The 14,983-nt window shown below is 37.7% G+C and overlaps 1 protein-coding gene across 1 annotated transcript in view; it reads left to right on the forward strand.

The window, feature by feature from the left end:
* Positions 1 to 12,246, forward strand: part of SAMD5 (sterile alpha motif domain containing 5) — a 52,333-nt gene extending 40,087 nt beyond the window's left edge. Inside the window, exon 2 of the mRNA XM_019746928.2 lies at positions 10,723 to 12,246. Coding sequence (XP_019602487.1) covers positions 10,723 to 10,785 — 63 coding nt within the window. The 3' untranslated portion in view covers positions 10,786 to 12,246. The remainder of the gene's footprint in view (positions 1 to 10,722) is intronic.
* The last annotated feature ends 2,737 nt before the right edge of the window (positions 12,247 to 14,983 follow it).

Here is a 14,983-nt window from a genome sequence, read left to right on the forward strand (position 1 = left end):
CGCTCAGTGATTGAAGCAAGGAATAGAATTCCAGGCCTTTTATGGGGTAGGTATTAGATAAAACATCCAAACACTTTGATAGGCTTACCCTGTGCCAGATACTGTTCTAAACAGTCTTGCAAATATTGGCTCATATAATCCTGACAGCCCTTTGAGACGTAGGTACTACTGTTATTCCCATTTTATGGATGGGAAACTGAAACACAGAGTGGTTGGGTTAAGTAATGTACCCAGTGCCACCCATCCAGGAAGTAGTAAACCTGGGTTTCATTCCAGAGTCTTAGCAGGGGTCTCTAGCCCTGCACCTGCTGCCCCAGGGGATTTTCCTTCTGTCCTGGCAGGAAGGGATCTGATGACTGCTGAGGAATTCCTGGATGATAGGCTGGTTTGCATTGAGGTAATATATATCCATGTGTCCTCCACTCCCCACCCTAGCCCTTAATACATTACACACGCGCGCGCACACACACACACACACACACACACCCTGGGCTTACTCTGGACACAACAACATTGGGTTACCTTGGACTATAACTGTGATGCCCTTTGATCTGGGCTTTGCTCTCAAACCTTTTAGAACTGTCACTTCATAATAGCAAGGATGTGCGGTAAAGACCTCCAGTGTTTGATGGAACTCAGTCCTGTTTACACACATTACGGCTTTGGGTAATCCGTTTGCACGTCCCCAGAGTTCATTTGGACAAGGCCAGCATCTTGAAGATTATGCAGATGACTTTATAAGTACTGTGCCTTTAAAGCAATTAGTTGATGGTTCTTGAGACCCAGATTGATAGCATCAGACCATGTTGCTTTTGTAAGACATTTGAAAGTGTCCCTCCTTCCCTTGCCAAAACCAGAAGAACGGTAGAATAATAGAAACCAGTGCAAGATACCATGGGTCTTCTTTCAATCTGGCTGCCAATAAACATGCAAATATGTTTTCTAGGGAATTGCTGAAGAGGATTATGGCAGTTGTCTTGGTTCCCTGCCCCTTTCAATTTGGCAGGTGAGGCCAAGGGCCCGTGGAGGCCACGCTTCAGTTCGAGAAGCTGGCACTAGACACCAGGGGACCAAGGATTATTTTGATGGGGCAGGCTGGCTGTACTCAGAATTGTCCAAGTCATTTCAGAAGCTATTGTTATTGTCAAGGCTGACAAGTAGAGTCCCTTAGAGAAGTGTTTTTCCTGATCAGCCCAGCTGTCTTTTGTAAACTCTTTCACCAGACAGGAGAGGAAAGTCAACTCACCTTCATGGCAAGAAGCCTCCAGACTTTCTAGTTTCAAGGAGCCAAGCCAGAAAGGAGTCAGGGGGTAAATACAGAGTGATTGTTAGGGAGGAGCTAGAATTTCAAAGGGCAAACTTATATTCCAGAATAATGAGTTGATGTGAGGCTGCTGGTGCTGATTTTGTGATATCTGCCTTGACTCTCAATCTAGAAGTGGTATACAGCAGTGGTTCTCAAAGTGTGGTCTACAGATCATTGGCAGGTTCCTGAAATCCTTTTAGGGAGTCTGTGAGGTAATAGTTATTTCATAGCAATGCTATGACATTATTTGCCCTTTTCACTGTGTGGACATTTGCACTGGGAAAATAAAAGCAACTGGGTGAAAGGCTCATACATTAGTGCCGATCAAGGCAGTGGCACCAAACCATTGTAGTGCCTATTGTATTCTTCATCTGCACACATGCCAAAAAAAAGCTATTTTCCTTAAAATATCCTTGATGAAGCAGTAGTTGGTTAATAAGTTTATTGAAGTCCAACTTTTGAGTACATTTTTTTTAATGTGTGTGATAAAATGGAGCTACTCATAAAAGACTTGTGTTGCAAATGGAAGTGTGTGTAAGCCTTGTCTCCTTGCAAACCAGTTATGATATTGTTTGCGTTGCTAGCTGAACTAGCAGCTTTATTCATGGAACTTATTTTCTTGTAAGAACAACTGAAGAATGCGCCATGGTTATGTAGTCTTGGTATTTCACAGATAATTTCTCAAAGATGAATTAAGTGGACCTAATATTTCAAGAAAAAACAATTTACGGTGTTTGTTGTTAATGATAAAATTTGAATATTCAAGTAATAATTACATTTTTGGAAAACTTGTATCTGACACATTGAGCCTGACAGTTTTATCAATACCTGAAAGCTTTTTTGCTGAGATGGGTGATATTAACAAATGCTACTTTTCCAATATGGAATAATGATATATGTTAACATTAACATTTGGAAGATCTGCATGACTCAGGGACCCAGTATTTCCCAAATGACCAATGCGTGATGTTACCAAATCACATATGGCAAGAGAGTCATTAATAGTAGAAGATAGACCAACGACTCTAATGTAGTAGAGCATGAAACGTTCATGCATATGGTTTCAGATTTCCCATTGCAACTGACCTTTGAGAAACTATCTGTTGTCAAGTTTTGGCATGATATCAAAAAGAATCTACAATTATCTATCTTAAAAAGCCATTAAAATACTCTTCCTTTTTCTAATGACACATCTGTGTGAGGCTAGATTTTCTTCATATACTTCAACTAAAAAAAAAAGTATTGGCACAGATCAAACACAGAAGATGTGAGAATCTCTTAGACTGTCGATTAAAAAGATATGCAAAAAAGCAAAACAATACCATCCTACCATGCTTCTCATTATTACTGGGGGGATAAGTTTATTTTTCTTAAAAATATGTTATTTATGTTAACGTGATATATTTATTATTTTTATTTTTAAATGAATTAAATATTTTAAATATTTCTCAGTTGTCATTTCAACTATGGTAAATATCAATAGTTATAACCCATATAAACAAAAGCTCTTTGGAATCCTCAATGTTTTAAAAAAATTCAAATGGCTCCTAGAACTAAATGTTTTGAACTGCCAATATAGAACAGTGCAGTATTTTCCATCTGGAGCTATCAGAAGAGGCAAAAAAGTTGTCCAGGTTGGCAATAGGGACTGTTTAATTATACAGAGCATGCCAAAAAAATGTATACACATTTTAAGAAAGGAAAAGACTATTAAAATTGTAGTAATCAATATATACTGATAACAAAAGATGAATACAAGTCACATTTCACTTCTGCAATTACAAGAGATGTTCAGAGTGGTTACCATCAGCATCCAGACACTTCCGATTATGGCGAACAATGTTGACCAAAGTGTCCACTTGTATACATATTTTTGGCACCCCCAGTATATCTTTCAATAATTCAATAAAAAATATTTAAATGTTTTCCTCTTTAAAATGAAACCCTCATAGAGCTCAAATATGCTTACATTGCACATTAAACTCTCATTCTTCAATAACTGATATCAAATCAGGAAAATAGTCGCAATTATATTGAATTCTAATTTTTTGGAAATAGAAATATCCACATACATAGTGGGTTATTTATAGAGATTACTTGCAAATAGCCACTGAAACTTTATCTCTTGTCTTGCAATTTAAAACAAATAATAAATATTTAGGTAAATAATAAACCATTGGACATTATATAAAAGAAAAACAATAATTTCAAATGCTGATGTTTCTGTTTCTGATGGTGTAGTAAATAGTACATATCAAGCCTCATTTAAATATACATGGGGTCTGTGTATAAACAGTCTATAGTTTTTAATGTATTTTTTATAAATCATATTTTTCTTACATAATTAAACAGTTTGCATCATTTATTTAATGGCAAGTAGTCAAAATTTTCCTTACATATTATGAATGACATTAAATATAATACTGTAAGTAAACATTATGCATAACATTTACTATTCTGAATAAAACTAAAATAACTTTTGCCTCAAATCATATGTGTATGTGCTGTGAAAAACAATGAAGTGATTTAAAATATTCCTAAGAGCACTTGAGAAATTATTGTTTCTCTGAAAGAGTTCTGTATTAGTTTCTGAGGGTTGCTGTAACAAAGTACCATGAAATGAGTAGCTTAAAACAAAAGAAGTTTATTTTCTCACAGTTCAGGAGCCCAGAAGTATGAAATCAAGGTTTTGGCGGGGCCATACTCCCTCCACAGTCTAGGGGAGAATTCTTCCTGGCCTACTCCAGATTCTGGTGGCTCGTGGCATTCTTTGACTTGTGGCTCCATCACTCCATTCTCTGCCTCTGTGTTCACAGGACCGGTGTTTCTATGAGTGTCTCCTTGTGCCCTCCCCTCTTCTCATAAGGACTCCAGTGATTGGATTTAGGACTCGCCTGGTTTATCTGGAGAGCCTGAACCATCTGGAAAGGCCGTATTTCTAAGTTCACATTCTGAGGTTCCAGGTAGATGTTAATTTGGGGAAATACTACTCAGCTAGTATAGGTTCCCGCTCAGAAGTGATTGGGAGTGCAGGCATGCTTTTACTAGGTTGGGCTGTGCTGTTGCACAGGACCATTCTGTCACTGGTTACCCCTCTGATGCTACCAGGTGATCTAGACTGGAAAAACTCAGATTCCTTATCTATAAAGCTGGGTCCATGATATAGTCATCGTGTTGGCTTGAGGTGAGAAGTAATGAGATTGTGTGCAAATAGAGAATGTTCTCAGTGCCTGGCTCAGAGGAAGGTCACTCAATAAATATTAGTAGTTGTTTACTGTTGCCAGGGCAGGCAGGTAATAATAATCATAGTATGCACTATAAATATGTTGTTAATGACAACTATATTAATGATAATTGTAATAAAAGTTAGTGTTCATGGTGATTTCAGAGACCGTTTGTACATAATAATGGATGATTTTACTATGAGTAAGTGGATGAGAGAGAGAGAGAGAGAGAGAGAGAGAGAGAGAGAGAGAGAGACAGGGAGGGAGAGGACAATGAGAACCCTTAAGTGAGCAGCCAGTAAGCCTGGTTAGAGATAGACATTGCTATAGAATGAATCTTTGTTCCCCAAATTCACATGTTGAAGCCTAATCCTCAGTGTAATGGTATTTGGAGGAAGGGTCTTTGGGAGGTGAGTATGCCATGAAGGTGGAGCCCTTATGAATGGGATTAGTGCCCTTACAAAAGAGGCCTCAGAGAGCACCTCTTGCACCTCTTCCATGTGAAAATACAATGGAAGATGGTATCTATGAACCAGGGAAAGTGTCCTTACCAAACCCTTGATCTTAGACTTCCCAGCCTCCGGAAGTCTGAGACATACATTTCTGTTGTTTATAATCCACCCAGTGTGTGGTATTCTGTTATTGCAGCCTGAACAGACCAAGGTAGTCCTCAACAAGACTGTTGTATCAAAAGACCCACCAAACACGTACGTCTTAAAGAGCTGCACTGGAGGATAGCTTCCTGGTGTTCAGCAAACTCTAGCATTTATCATTATCTCTGTTCTGGACTTGTGTCATGCATTTGTAGGCCTATATCTTGATCACTATGTTGGGTGGTCTTTGGAGACCTTAGAGTATAATAGAGAGAAACTCTTAAAGTCCATATCTATAATTCTGCGCAGTCCAATCCAGTCGAATCTGTCCTCCTGCAGTTGTCAAACTGACTTCGTGTCACAGTTCCCCTGGTAGCTATTTCAGACTTCCTCTGTATTCCCCAACCTGTGCTTCTCACACCCTCCTTCTTCAGGGCCTCTTGGCTTGGTCATTACATGAGCTCCCTCCCTCACTCTAATTCACTTCAAAATGTGTGGGCACCTTTGCCCATCTGTTCTTCCTTCCCTCTATTTCTGATGGGAAATTACCCCTCGCCCCTCTGAGACTAATCCCTCCCCTGGTAACTACTCTTGGCCCAAGTAATAATTATGGTCCATGATTTTCCCTTTGTTTTCTTGCATTTAGTCCCTCTCCATGGAATCCTTCCACTCAATCTGTAAAGTTGCCCAAACTCCCTCTTTGTTCTTAAAGGCACTGTCTCCTCCAGCTACCCCTTTGCCACCTTTACTGTACTTTAAACTTCTTGAAAGTGTAGTGACTTAGCTCTAGTTTTATGTTGTGAGAAGCTGTTAATTATAAAACTATTGAAAGAGCAATCCCGAATTCCCAACAGTTGAGTCCTGATCATTTCTTCCTGGTACAGATAAACAGGGCTGTAACACTAGACAGTGAAGGGGTCCTGGGCTTCTGAAGTAAGGTCTCCAGGAGCTTGCCACCACTTGCTGATCATAACCCTTCTATGGGAATTTAGCATATTCAGAATATTCAGTGATGAGTATAACAAAATGCTTTTAAGAAATCGGATTTACATAGCTATTCAGTTGGAAAAATTACAAGATCTCTTAATGCCCTGAGGATAGCGTAAACAAAGGCGCTTTTATCTTTTAACCCCTGAATTTGTTTCTGAGAGTTTTCTGAATAATAAGCAGGTAGGAAATTTCCAGCCTCTCCAGTCTACTTTTCATTTGCTGGAAACATGCAGGTAAGTCCTGAGTGAAGAATTGAACCACGAGGGGTGAGGAGGTATTGAGAACCAGTACAGTTTATTAAAACCCACTTAGTTTGTTCCAGGAGCTAGGTAGTAAATCAGTACTAACCGAGGACACACCATGAATGAAGAGAGGAGAGTTGTATACAAAAGTGTATATAGCATTTAGGTATTTGTGTTTAAAGTGAAAAACAGAAAAAAAAAAAAAAGGAAGAAAGAAAGACGCTTAGGGGCCTTTTGAGGAACTGAAAGATGACCATTCAGATACATATGGGTCTAGTGAACATCTATCGATAAGTTTTTCTCTGTTGTACGGGCAAAGGGAGGTGCCCTCCTATCTGACTTGCTCGACTGAAATTTCACAATAGGATCGTAGTTTACTGAGAAATTATATGTGAAAATTATAGTGTGGACGATTCAATCAGCCAACAGTAGTAATGTGAGGCATTATCTATAATGTTCCCGAAGGAGACATAAAAAACTATAAAATATGGTTTCTGCCCTTGGAGAAGTTTACAGTTAAAATGTATTTAAGTCCCCTCTGTCTGAGCAAATTCCCAACCTTCCTTGGTCCCATAATGCTAGGCAGTATGAAACGGCGGAATGTTGATAAACTTAGCTTGAGAACGTCATGAGGTGAAAAAATCCTCTGTCCTGTCACCAACTGCCCAAAGGTTCAGCTTTGTGCCCCTTTGGTCATCTAGGAGGAGAGAAGACATCATTCCTAATTAATTTTTCCTATGAGAAAGTTGACCCTCAATTGTAAAGAAATTGCATGGACTATTAATGTATAGTCACCAGTGTTAGTTTTTTTATCCCAGTAACCAAATATGGGGAATTTATGTCTATTGGCTGTATATCTGCAATGGAGCGACATCCTTAGAATAATAGCACAATAGAGAAATAACTTCTAAATGGGTTTTCCTGCATATAATAATGATAGCCTTTAATGCAGGGTACTGGCGGTGTGGAATCACAAGCTAAAAAAGAGTAACAGACTTGAAATCAGTTAAAAATCAGAATAATCAACTGAGAGAAAAAAATGTAATCTCATAAATCTTAATTTTCAGCCATAGGATAATAATTTCTTTATTCATTAAGTAATTTTTTTTCTGCCCTTTCCTGTTTCTCAGATTGGAACTCTAACATACAGTGTTTCCCCAAAAATAAGACCCAGCCAGACCATCAGCTCTAATGTGTCTTTTGGAGCAAAAATTAATACAAGACCCGGTCTTATTTTACTATAAGACTGAGTCTAATATAATATAATATAATATAATATAATATAATATAATATAACATATACTTGGTTTTATATTAATTTTTGCTCCAAAAGACACATTAGAGCTGATTGTTTGGATAGGTCTTATTTTCAGGGAAACAGGGTAGATTAGAATTGCCAAATATTTGTGAAATGAGAGGCTTCCCCCCATAATAGCCTACAACAAATACAACAAAGTCACAGTTCAGCCCCAGAATTAGGTGTGTGTGGCTCTAAGGTAAGAACTCTCTTATTGAGAGTGGTCTCAAAGGCAGGAGAGGAGGGTATTAGACCAACAAGGATATTTGAGTAACATTTTCCTAGCGATAGGGAGAGAATCATTTGGCTCATTACCAACAAAAACATTTCTTACAAACTCTGTGTATAAAAATAGCAAACTTCAGGAGCATTAATAGAACCCAAACTGTACATTGCTATTTGTTGTTCCAGAACTTGGCTTTCATGAAATTTTAGAAAGGACCAGATTTGAGCCCATTCCTTTCATGATTTGTAAGCCAACCTAGTACTATATCCAAAGAACACTGTAAACACATATAAGCAGATTATTATTTTTCTTGGTGGAGTGAAAAAAGAGCATTTTTTCATTGTAGGAGTAGGCCAGATAATTTAAGGGTAAATGAAATATGGGTAATGTGTGGTGAGGGGAGGGGCTGTGTGAAATGAGGCCGGACTGGCCGTGCCTATTTACTCAGAAGACTAATTTTCAGCAGTTACCTCTTAAAGCTCGTCAGAATTTTAAAAATGTGTTCATTTCTCTTCCACTTGAAGAGTGGGGTCTGTGAGTAGCAGGATTGGGAATGTCACAATGCATGTCAGCTGCCAGAGCATGGAGGCGCGCACGTAGCGGGGAAATCACCAGTGGTTCCTATGAGCATGAAGCAATATGTGCTGGGCTAATTACTGTTCTCTGCAACTGCTCTCACATCCTGAAACTCTCCATGACCCAACTGCGGAAATCCTGTTTGTCTGCCTCCCACCCTCTCCCCCAAAGAATGAAAAACAGCAACTTTCAAGGCTGGGCTTGTTTAATGAATGTGATTCATTTTTGTTGAACTGAAGACACAAGAGGTTTTGGAGGCCGTGAGCTTGATGCTAGATTTGTAAATGACCCTGTGGTCCTCGTCTCCGGATGAGTTTAGGATGGAGGGTGTCTGCATTGCTAGAGGACAGCCTGTCCAAAGGTATTGTCTTTATTGTTATAGGTTCCTAGAATAAAATGACTTTAGAGGTAGGTGAGGCCACCTTCCAGGCCTTAGGCAGAGCTGTATCTAGCATGGTAACATGTTAGATTTTTTTTTTTTTTTACTAAGAATGTCCTCGAGATGCTGCCTCCTCCTTTGGTGACCCCGTCTTTTCGCTAGCTATCATCTTCCTGGGTTTTAGTAACCCCTCATGCTGTAACCTGAGGCTCTTTCTGGTTTTTCTGATAGAAATAATGAGTTATCTTGCACTATAGAGTAACTATAGTTTTTGGTGTAATGTCTTTTCATTTATTCACTTATTAAAGTGTTAAACACTGAACAGTTTTGCTTTCTTTATATTAAGGTAAACTTCCCCTTACTCCCTCTCCAAAAACTTAGTTTAGCCAAGATAGATTGAACATTACTTTTCACAGTTTGTAACAGGAGGGATTTTAATAGAGACATTGGCTTGGATATAGTTTATTTGAGTGACTATTTGACTATATTAATTAATGGTAATTATTACTTAGTGTGAAGGGAAAAAAAGTCCTGAAAATAGCTTTATTCTCTGGAGAAAGATACTTCTCAGCATGGATAGGAGTACTTTCTTTCAGTGTAGATGCAACTGCCGGATGATATTACCCAAACTAATTAATAATGACATATTAGTTAACATATTGCCATCAGCAGGTGGCTATTGGAGCAGGGGTGAAACTGGCATGTGCTAAAACAAATTGTTTTACCCTAGAGAAATGCGTAGAATTATTTTTCAAAAGAGACTTTTTAATGATGCCTACAATATGAATATCTTTTTTTTGTAAGACATAAAACTAGGGGTAAGGTAGGAGTGAGATAAACTAGGAAAACAAAATAAAAGAAAGCAAAATTGATTCAACCTTTTCCAATGAAAAACAAAAACCTAACAGATAAAAAGCTGAATCCTAGCAGCACTATTTGCCTGTCATATCAGAAATCATGTGAAAGACTCAAGTGTCCTTTCTTCCTTCACGCTCTCCTTTCTTCCTCTCCTTTGTCCATTCCAGATCTGTCAAAGGAGTCTGGGCACAGGGTATTTGCCATGACAGATGGGCAGGAAACTGTAATCTGTTGCCGTCTTTCAATTTTGGAGGAATGGTTGTGACAATGAAGGGGTTAAAACTGTCAACACCTATCAGAGCTTGGAGATAATTAGTGTAATATCAATCCACATTGGCACAGATGACCACACAACAACAAATAAATTCTGCTAGGTTGGTGCTTTGTAAGAAATCCATATTAATCTCTTTCCGGCTCTTGTACAACCAACCTTTTAAAATGCCTGTGTGAAAAAGTTACTGTTTCTGCATACAAATGATGATAATGAAAAATGATTGTGAATCGGTTTTATTTTGAAGGGTGCACTTTGAATTAGCTCTTGTAGGGACAAGGTGAATAGATATGCATCCTCTGAGCATGACAGGCAGCCGTTAGAATGTCTCGCAGTGTGTTAACTGTTACTCTGTTACTCAGGATGCTGAAGTATAGTACTGCATGATGTGACTTAGGAAGGCAGACTTACAAGATATATGTTTATTTAATTTTGTCTTACTTTCCTTTCTTACACGAAACATAAAGGAAGAAAGAATTAGACTTCTTTCATACCAAAGAAGGAGACCTCTTTAAAACAAAACTTGACAAGAACAGGCATGAGAATAGCCTTGAGAAGAAAAAAATAGATTTTTATTTAATAGCTGCACACAGATAAATTGATAGATAAAAAGCAGCACTTAAGGCTGTTTTTCAAAAGTCCACTTGGTGCCCAGAAAGGGACAAGTGTGACTTAAAAACAGGAGCAGGAATCCATGCTGGACTAGGGGAAGAATGGGTAAAGGAGAACTTCAATAACCCCGATATGTTCAAATCCACAGGTCCCAATGGCTGGCATCCTAGCGTACTTAATGAATTGGCCGAAGTCATCACAGAACCGCTAGATATCATTTTTGAGAACTCGTGGAGGACTGATGAGGTGACTGAAGACTGGAAAAGGGCATATTTAGAACCTTCTTTCAAAAAGGGAAATGGATGATGACCCTGGAAATACTCATCAGCTTAACTTTTTGCTTGGAAAAATTCTGGAGTAATCAACTTAGTAAACTGGGTAACTTATAGCTAGAAATGAGGCAGTGAAATATCACACAGAAAGAAGTACTGAGTTCATTTTAAAAAATCACACCATTGTGAGATACAGTTTTATGCATATTTTGGGATTCTCCCCTCCATCCTATGAGTTCTTGATGAAAATAAATGAGGTCGGCTAAGGCCTTTGGGTAAAACTAATTTTAAGTGTAATACCAGACCAAAAGCAGATTTCTGGCATTAGCAGTGATTACATCGTTTTCAAATTAGCCTTTCACTTGAAAATAGTAGCTTCAATTTTTTATTTCAACATCCTTTTTTCCTCTTTATATAAGACTATGTTTTCGTAGGTGGACATATTTTACATAATTCTATATAGAATAGTTCTGTGAGGGAATTCTTATTTTAAGGTGCTTTATATAGTTATTTCATATATAGGTACAATGATAAAGCTGACAAAGTAGGGAACATAACCAAGAGAAGATAATTTTTTCTAATTTTTCTTTTCAAATTTAATCTGGCTGAAGGTTGGCATTTGGACCAGAGAGAGGGACTTGCTCTGACATGCACTGAGCAAGAGCCAGCTATGTAACTTGGTGGCTCGCTTTCTTCACTCCCTGGACACTGCTGTGGCCAATGCAATGCCTGATCCCACCTCACTCCCCAGGTTTCTGACCTCGGGCCTGGGGGGCAGGGACGTGGCGTGGGCTGTGACAGCGGGCACTGAGAACTCTGTATAACCACAGCCAAAAAGGAGAGCAGCATGAGATGGGAGAAGGAAATTAAGACGACTCTGGAGTGTTTCTCATTCCTATGTTCTTGCCTTTGGATATTGGTAGTTTTATTTTCTTCTTAGAAAATGCAGCCATGTTGATAGGACCAAAAATGTCATTGAAAGGAGATCAATCAAAGAAGACATAGATATGCCACAAACTCTTGCGTCAGGCAAATCCTGAGAAGAGGTGGGCAGTACTGTACTGCAGCATCTCCCCTGCCCCACTTAGAAGTACATAAGAGACGTGAGTTTACATCAGCTTTGTGGTGCTCAAGCGTTTGAAACTCTCCAAAGGAAAGACATTTACATTCATTTCTTCCTGGTGCATACTGGTCCCTAGGATTGGGTAGGTAGTTAAGGTCTCCAAGGGTGATTTTATCACAATACTGTTTTAAAAATCTAAGGTTTACAGAGTTTAACTACTTCTACAGATTAATTTAGACACTGGATAAAAATCAATCTTGCTTTTAAATACAAACACAAGGAAATTAAGCTCTCAAAGCATGTACAAGTTGTCCTTTAAACTATAATAGCTGGTAGTTTCTTAAGGATTGTACTCCAATCCTCCAATCAACCCTTCTTTTTTTTTTTTTTTTGCAAGCGAACTAGAGCCTTTAAAATTTTCAAGCTAGATTTTTTTTTTTTTAAAGGAGTGTGTGGGGGAGGGTCTGTATGGATTACAGACGTAATTTATTATGATAATAAATGGCTTCCTGTTAGAGACCTCATTTCCAGGTGCGGCATCTGTGGCAGATTTATTTCACAGATGTACATTTACATGCATTTGTTGAACTGTTGCTAGAAAGGACCCAATAGCTGAAAAATCTATTATTTTTACCATGGGCATTATGATGCAATCTACTGCAATCAAGAAGGGGGCTCTTTGGTCATTTCAGGTTTTATTTTCCATTTGTGTAATGTCCAACTTCAATTATCTTGCCAAATTTAAATCACCTCTATGTGTCTGCTATTGGAATTCGAAACTAACAATCCTCTACCTAAATTAAGAGTCACAATCTAGGATGGTGAAATAGCTGATGGATTTTAAAGATTTCTTACTTAAAACTAGACGAAGAAAACTTTAAAATAAGCAGAGAAGTATTAAAGGAAGACCATTAATTCCTTTGCATTAAAACAAGATAAGGTAAGAGTTAGAATATAAGAGAAAGGAAGTAGTCTTACCATGAATTTTATCTGGAGATAATTACTCTGACGAAGGGTAGTTTGTTCATAGTGTTTTGTTTGTTTGTTTTATCTAACATTCATGCTACCCTTAATTTTTTTAAAATAAAGGAAGTAGCTAAGGGACAAATACCATATCAAAACTAGAGGGTTATCTTGATTTATATTTTCTAAAACATCAAGAGAGATTAATTACAGACTTTTATTTCATAATATTGAGGAATTTGGAGGACTGTAGCAAAATTTTGTTCAGTTCATTTTAAAACAAAATTTTGAGGGGTGAGAAAAGAACGATGTTATTCCCAGAAAGTATTTCTTGGCATAGGGCATACACAATCACCAAAGGACTTTATAGCAACATAGAGCACGTGTCTTAGTGTTGTGAAATCAACAACAAACGCAATAAGCATTGAGTTTTTACTTTGGAGGTCCTCAGATCTTAGTTCAAATACTAGAGTCATGTTGATAGCCTTTTCCTGTGGCGAATCTGTTAAGAACATAAGCTGAAGTGTAGCAAGGGAATGATCTTTAACAATTATTAAATTCATAAAAGCTTTTATCTTTGTCCATCAGATAGGAAAAATAAATACCTCCTATAGTTCTTAAGAGGCTTAAGAGTTCTGCAACCAACACCCACACAGTTTATGGCCCAGAACTTGGCACATAGTAGGTGATAAATGCCTCTCTCCCTACCCCTCTTTACTCTCAGTTACCTTCTTTATTTCCTCTAATATGAAAGAGATTACCTTAAAATGGACTAGAAAAACTCAAGCATAAATTGATGTGTTCTTATTGCTGCCTGAAACCCAATGAATAAGGCCCCCTTTGCTTTCTTTTAGGAAATATTTTTAAAAGTTGCAGTGGCCACTCATATTAGGAGTTCAGTAAATGTTTATCGATTGAATGAAAAAGAATGCGATTGTTAAAAACAATGAGCAAATCAGTAAGGCCAACACTTTTCAAGTGGTCACACAGAGACATATGAAAGTGTTTCTGTAACTTTCCTCTTTTTATAACAGCTTTAGTTTTATAAATTTGGTGTGCAAATTAGTGAGTGGCGTATGGGTGTTTTCCTCTGATTTTATGACTTGGTTTACAAATTAAGAGTGCAACCGGGCAATCCACCATAGCTGCTTCTGGGGTGGCAAGATACAGGCAAGATACAAAGCTGGTGATGGTCAATCAGCAATGTCTTGTATGTGAAGATAAGTCAGAGGTGCCAGTGACTGGGAACCAACTACTAGGAAACTGAGATTGTTCTCTGTGAAGGGTCTGAGTACTTCAAACATGTCCCTTGCCTATCCCTTGAGGAGCAACAGAGAGGTCAAAGAAAATGAAATTCTTGGACAAAATATTTAGTTTATATAACTTTTAAATGTAATATTAGGTGTCAAAATATCACGTTCAGGCAGGTGGAAGAGTTCTGAATCTCCAAGTAAATAAAGAATAAAGAGTAGAATATAATATGCAACACATACAGAAGAAATGAGCGAGAGCCTGACCTTATGTTGATAGTTCTCCATTCAGACCAAGGACTAAGTAAGTAATAAGGAATCCTTAGAAGAGACCAGCTGACAAATGTGCTTAGAATAAAGCCATAATAGGTGCTGTATTAAATTAAACAAAATAAGTTGTGCTGAGCAAAACAAATCAGCTAAGCTTTCTTTCTCTTAGAATTTTCTAATTTTACTCTTATAGCAGCCTCAACGGTCATCAGTTAGATCTCCCTACGTCAGATGTTTTACACTAATTCTTTGAATAGAAAATCCGGTTTGGCTTTCTATTATTAACCTCTAAGGAGATAAGATCAAATAACTTTCTATTCGATGATCACTACTTCAAATATTTTCATAAAAAGCAAAAGATAAAAAAGAATGGTAGTTCAGAAAAGTGAACAACATAACTTTCTTTTTTACTTATCAAAATAGATATTTTCTTTCAAATTGTTTAAATTCCTGGAAATGAAGTTTTATTTTTTTATTGTTGTTAAGAGATACCTTTTATGGAAAATGGGAGGTTAAGAGCTGGTGGTATGTCTTTTTAAATATTTGGCCAAAATTTCTTCCACTGGAACAAAAGAAGTCAACTTTTAAACA

Source organism: Rhinolophus sinicus, linkage group LG05, assembly GCF_036562045.2.
Source record: "Rhinolophus sinicus isolate RSC01 linkage group LG05, ASM3656204v1, whole genome shotgun sequence".
In the NCBI taxonomy this organism is placed as follows: domain Eukaryota; kingdom Metazoa; phylum Chordata; class Mammalia; order Chiroptera; family Rhinolophidae; genus Rhinolophus; species Rhinolophus sinicus.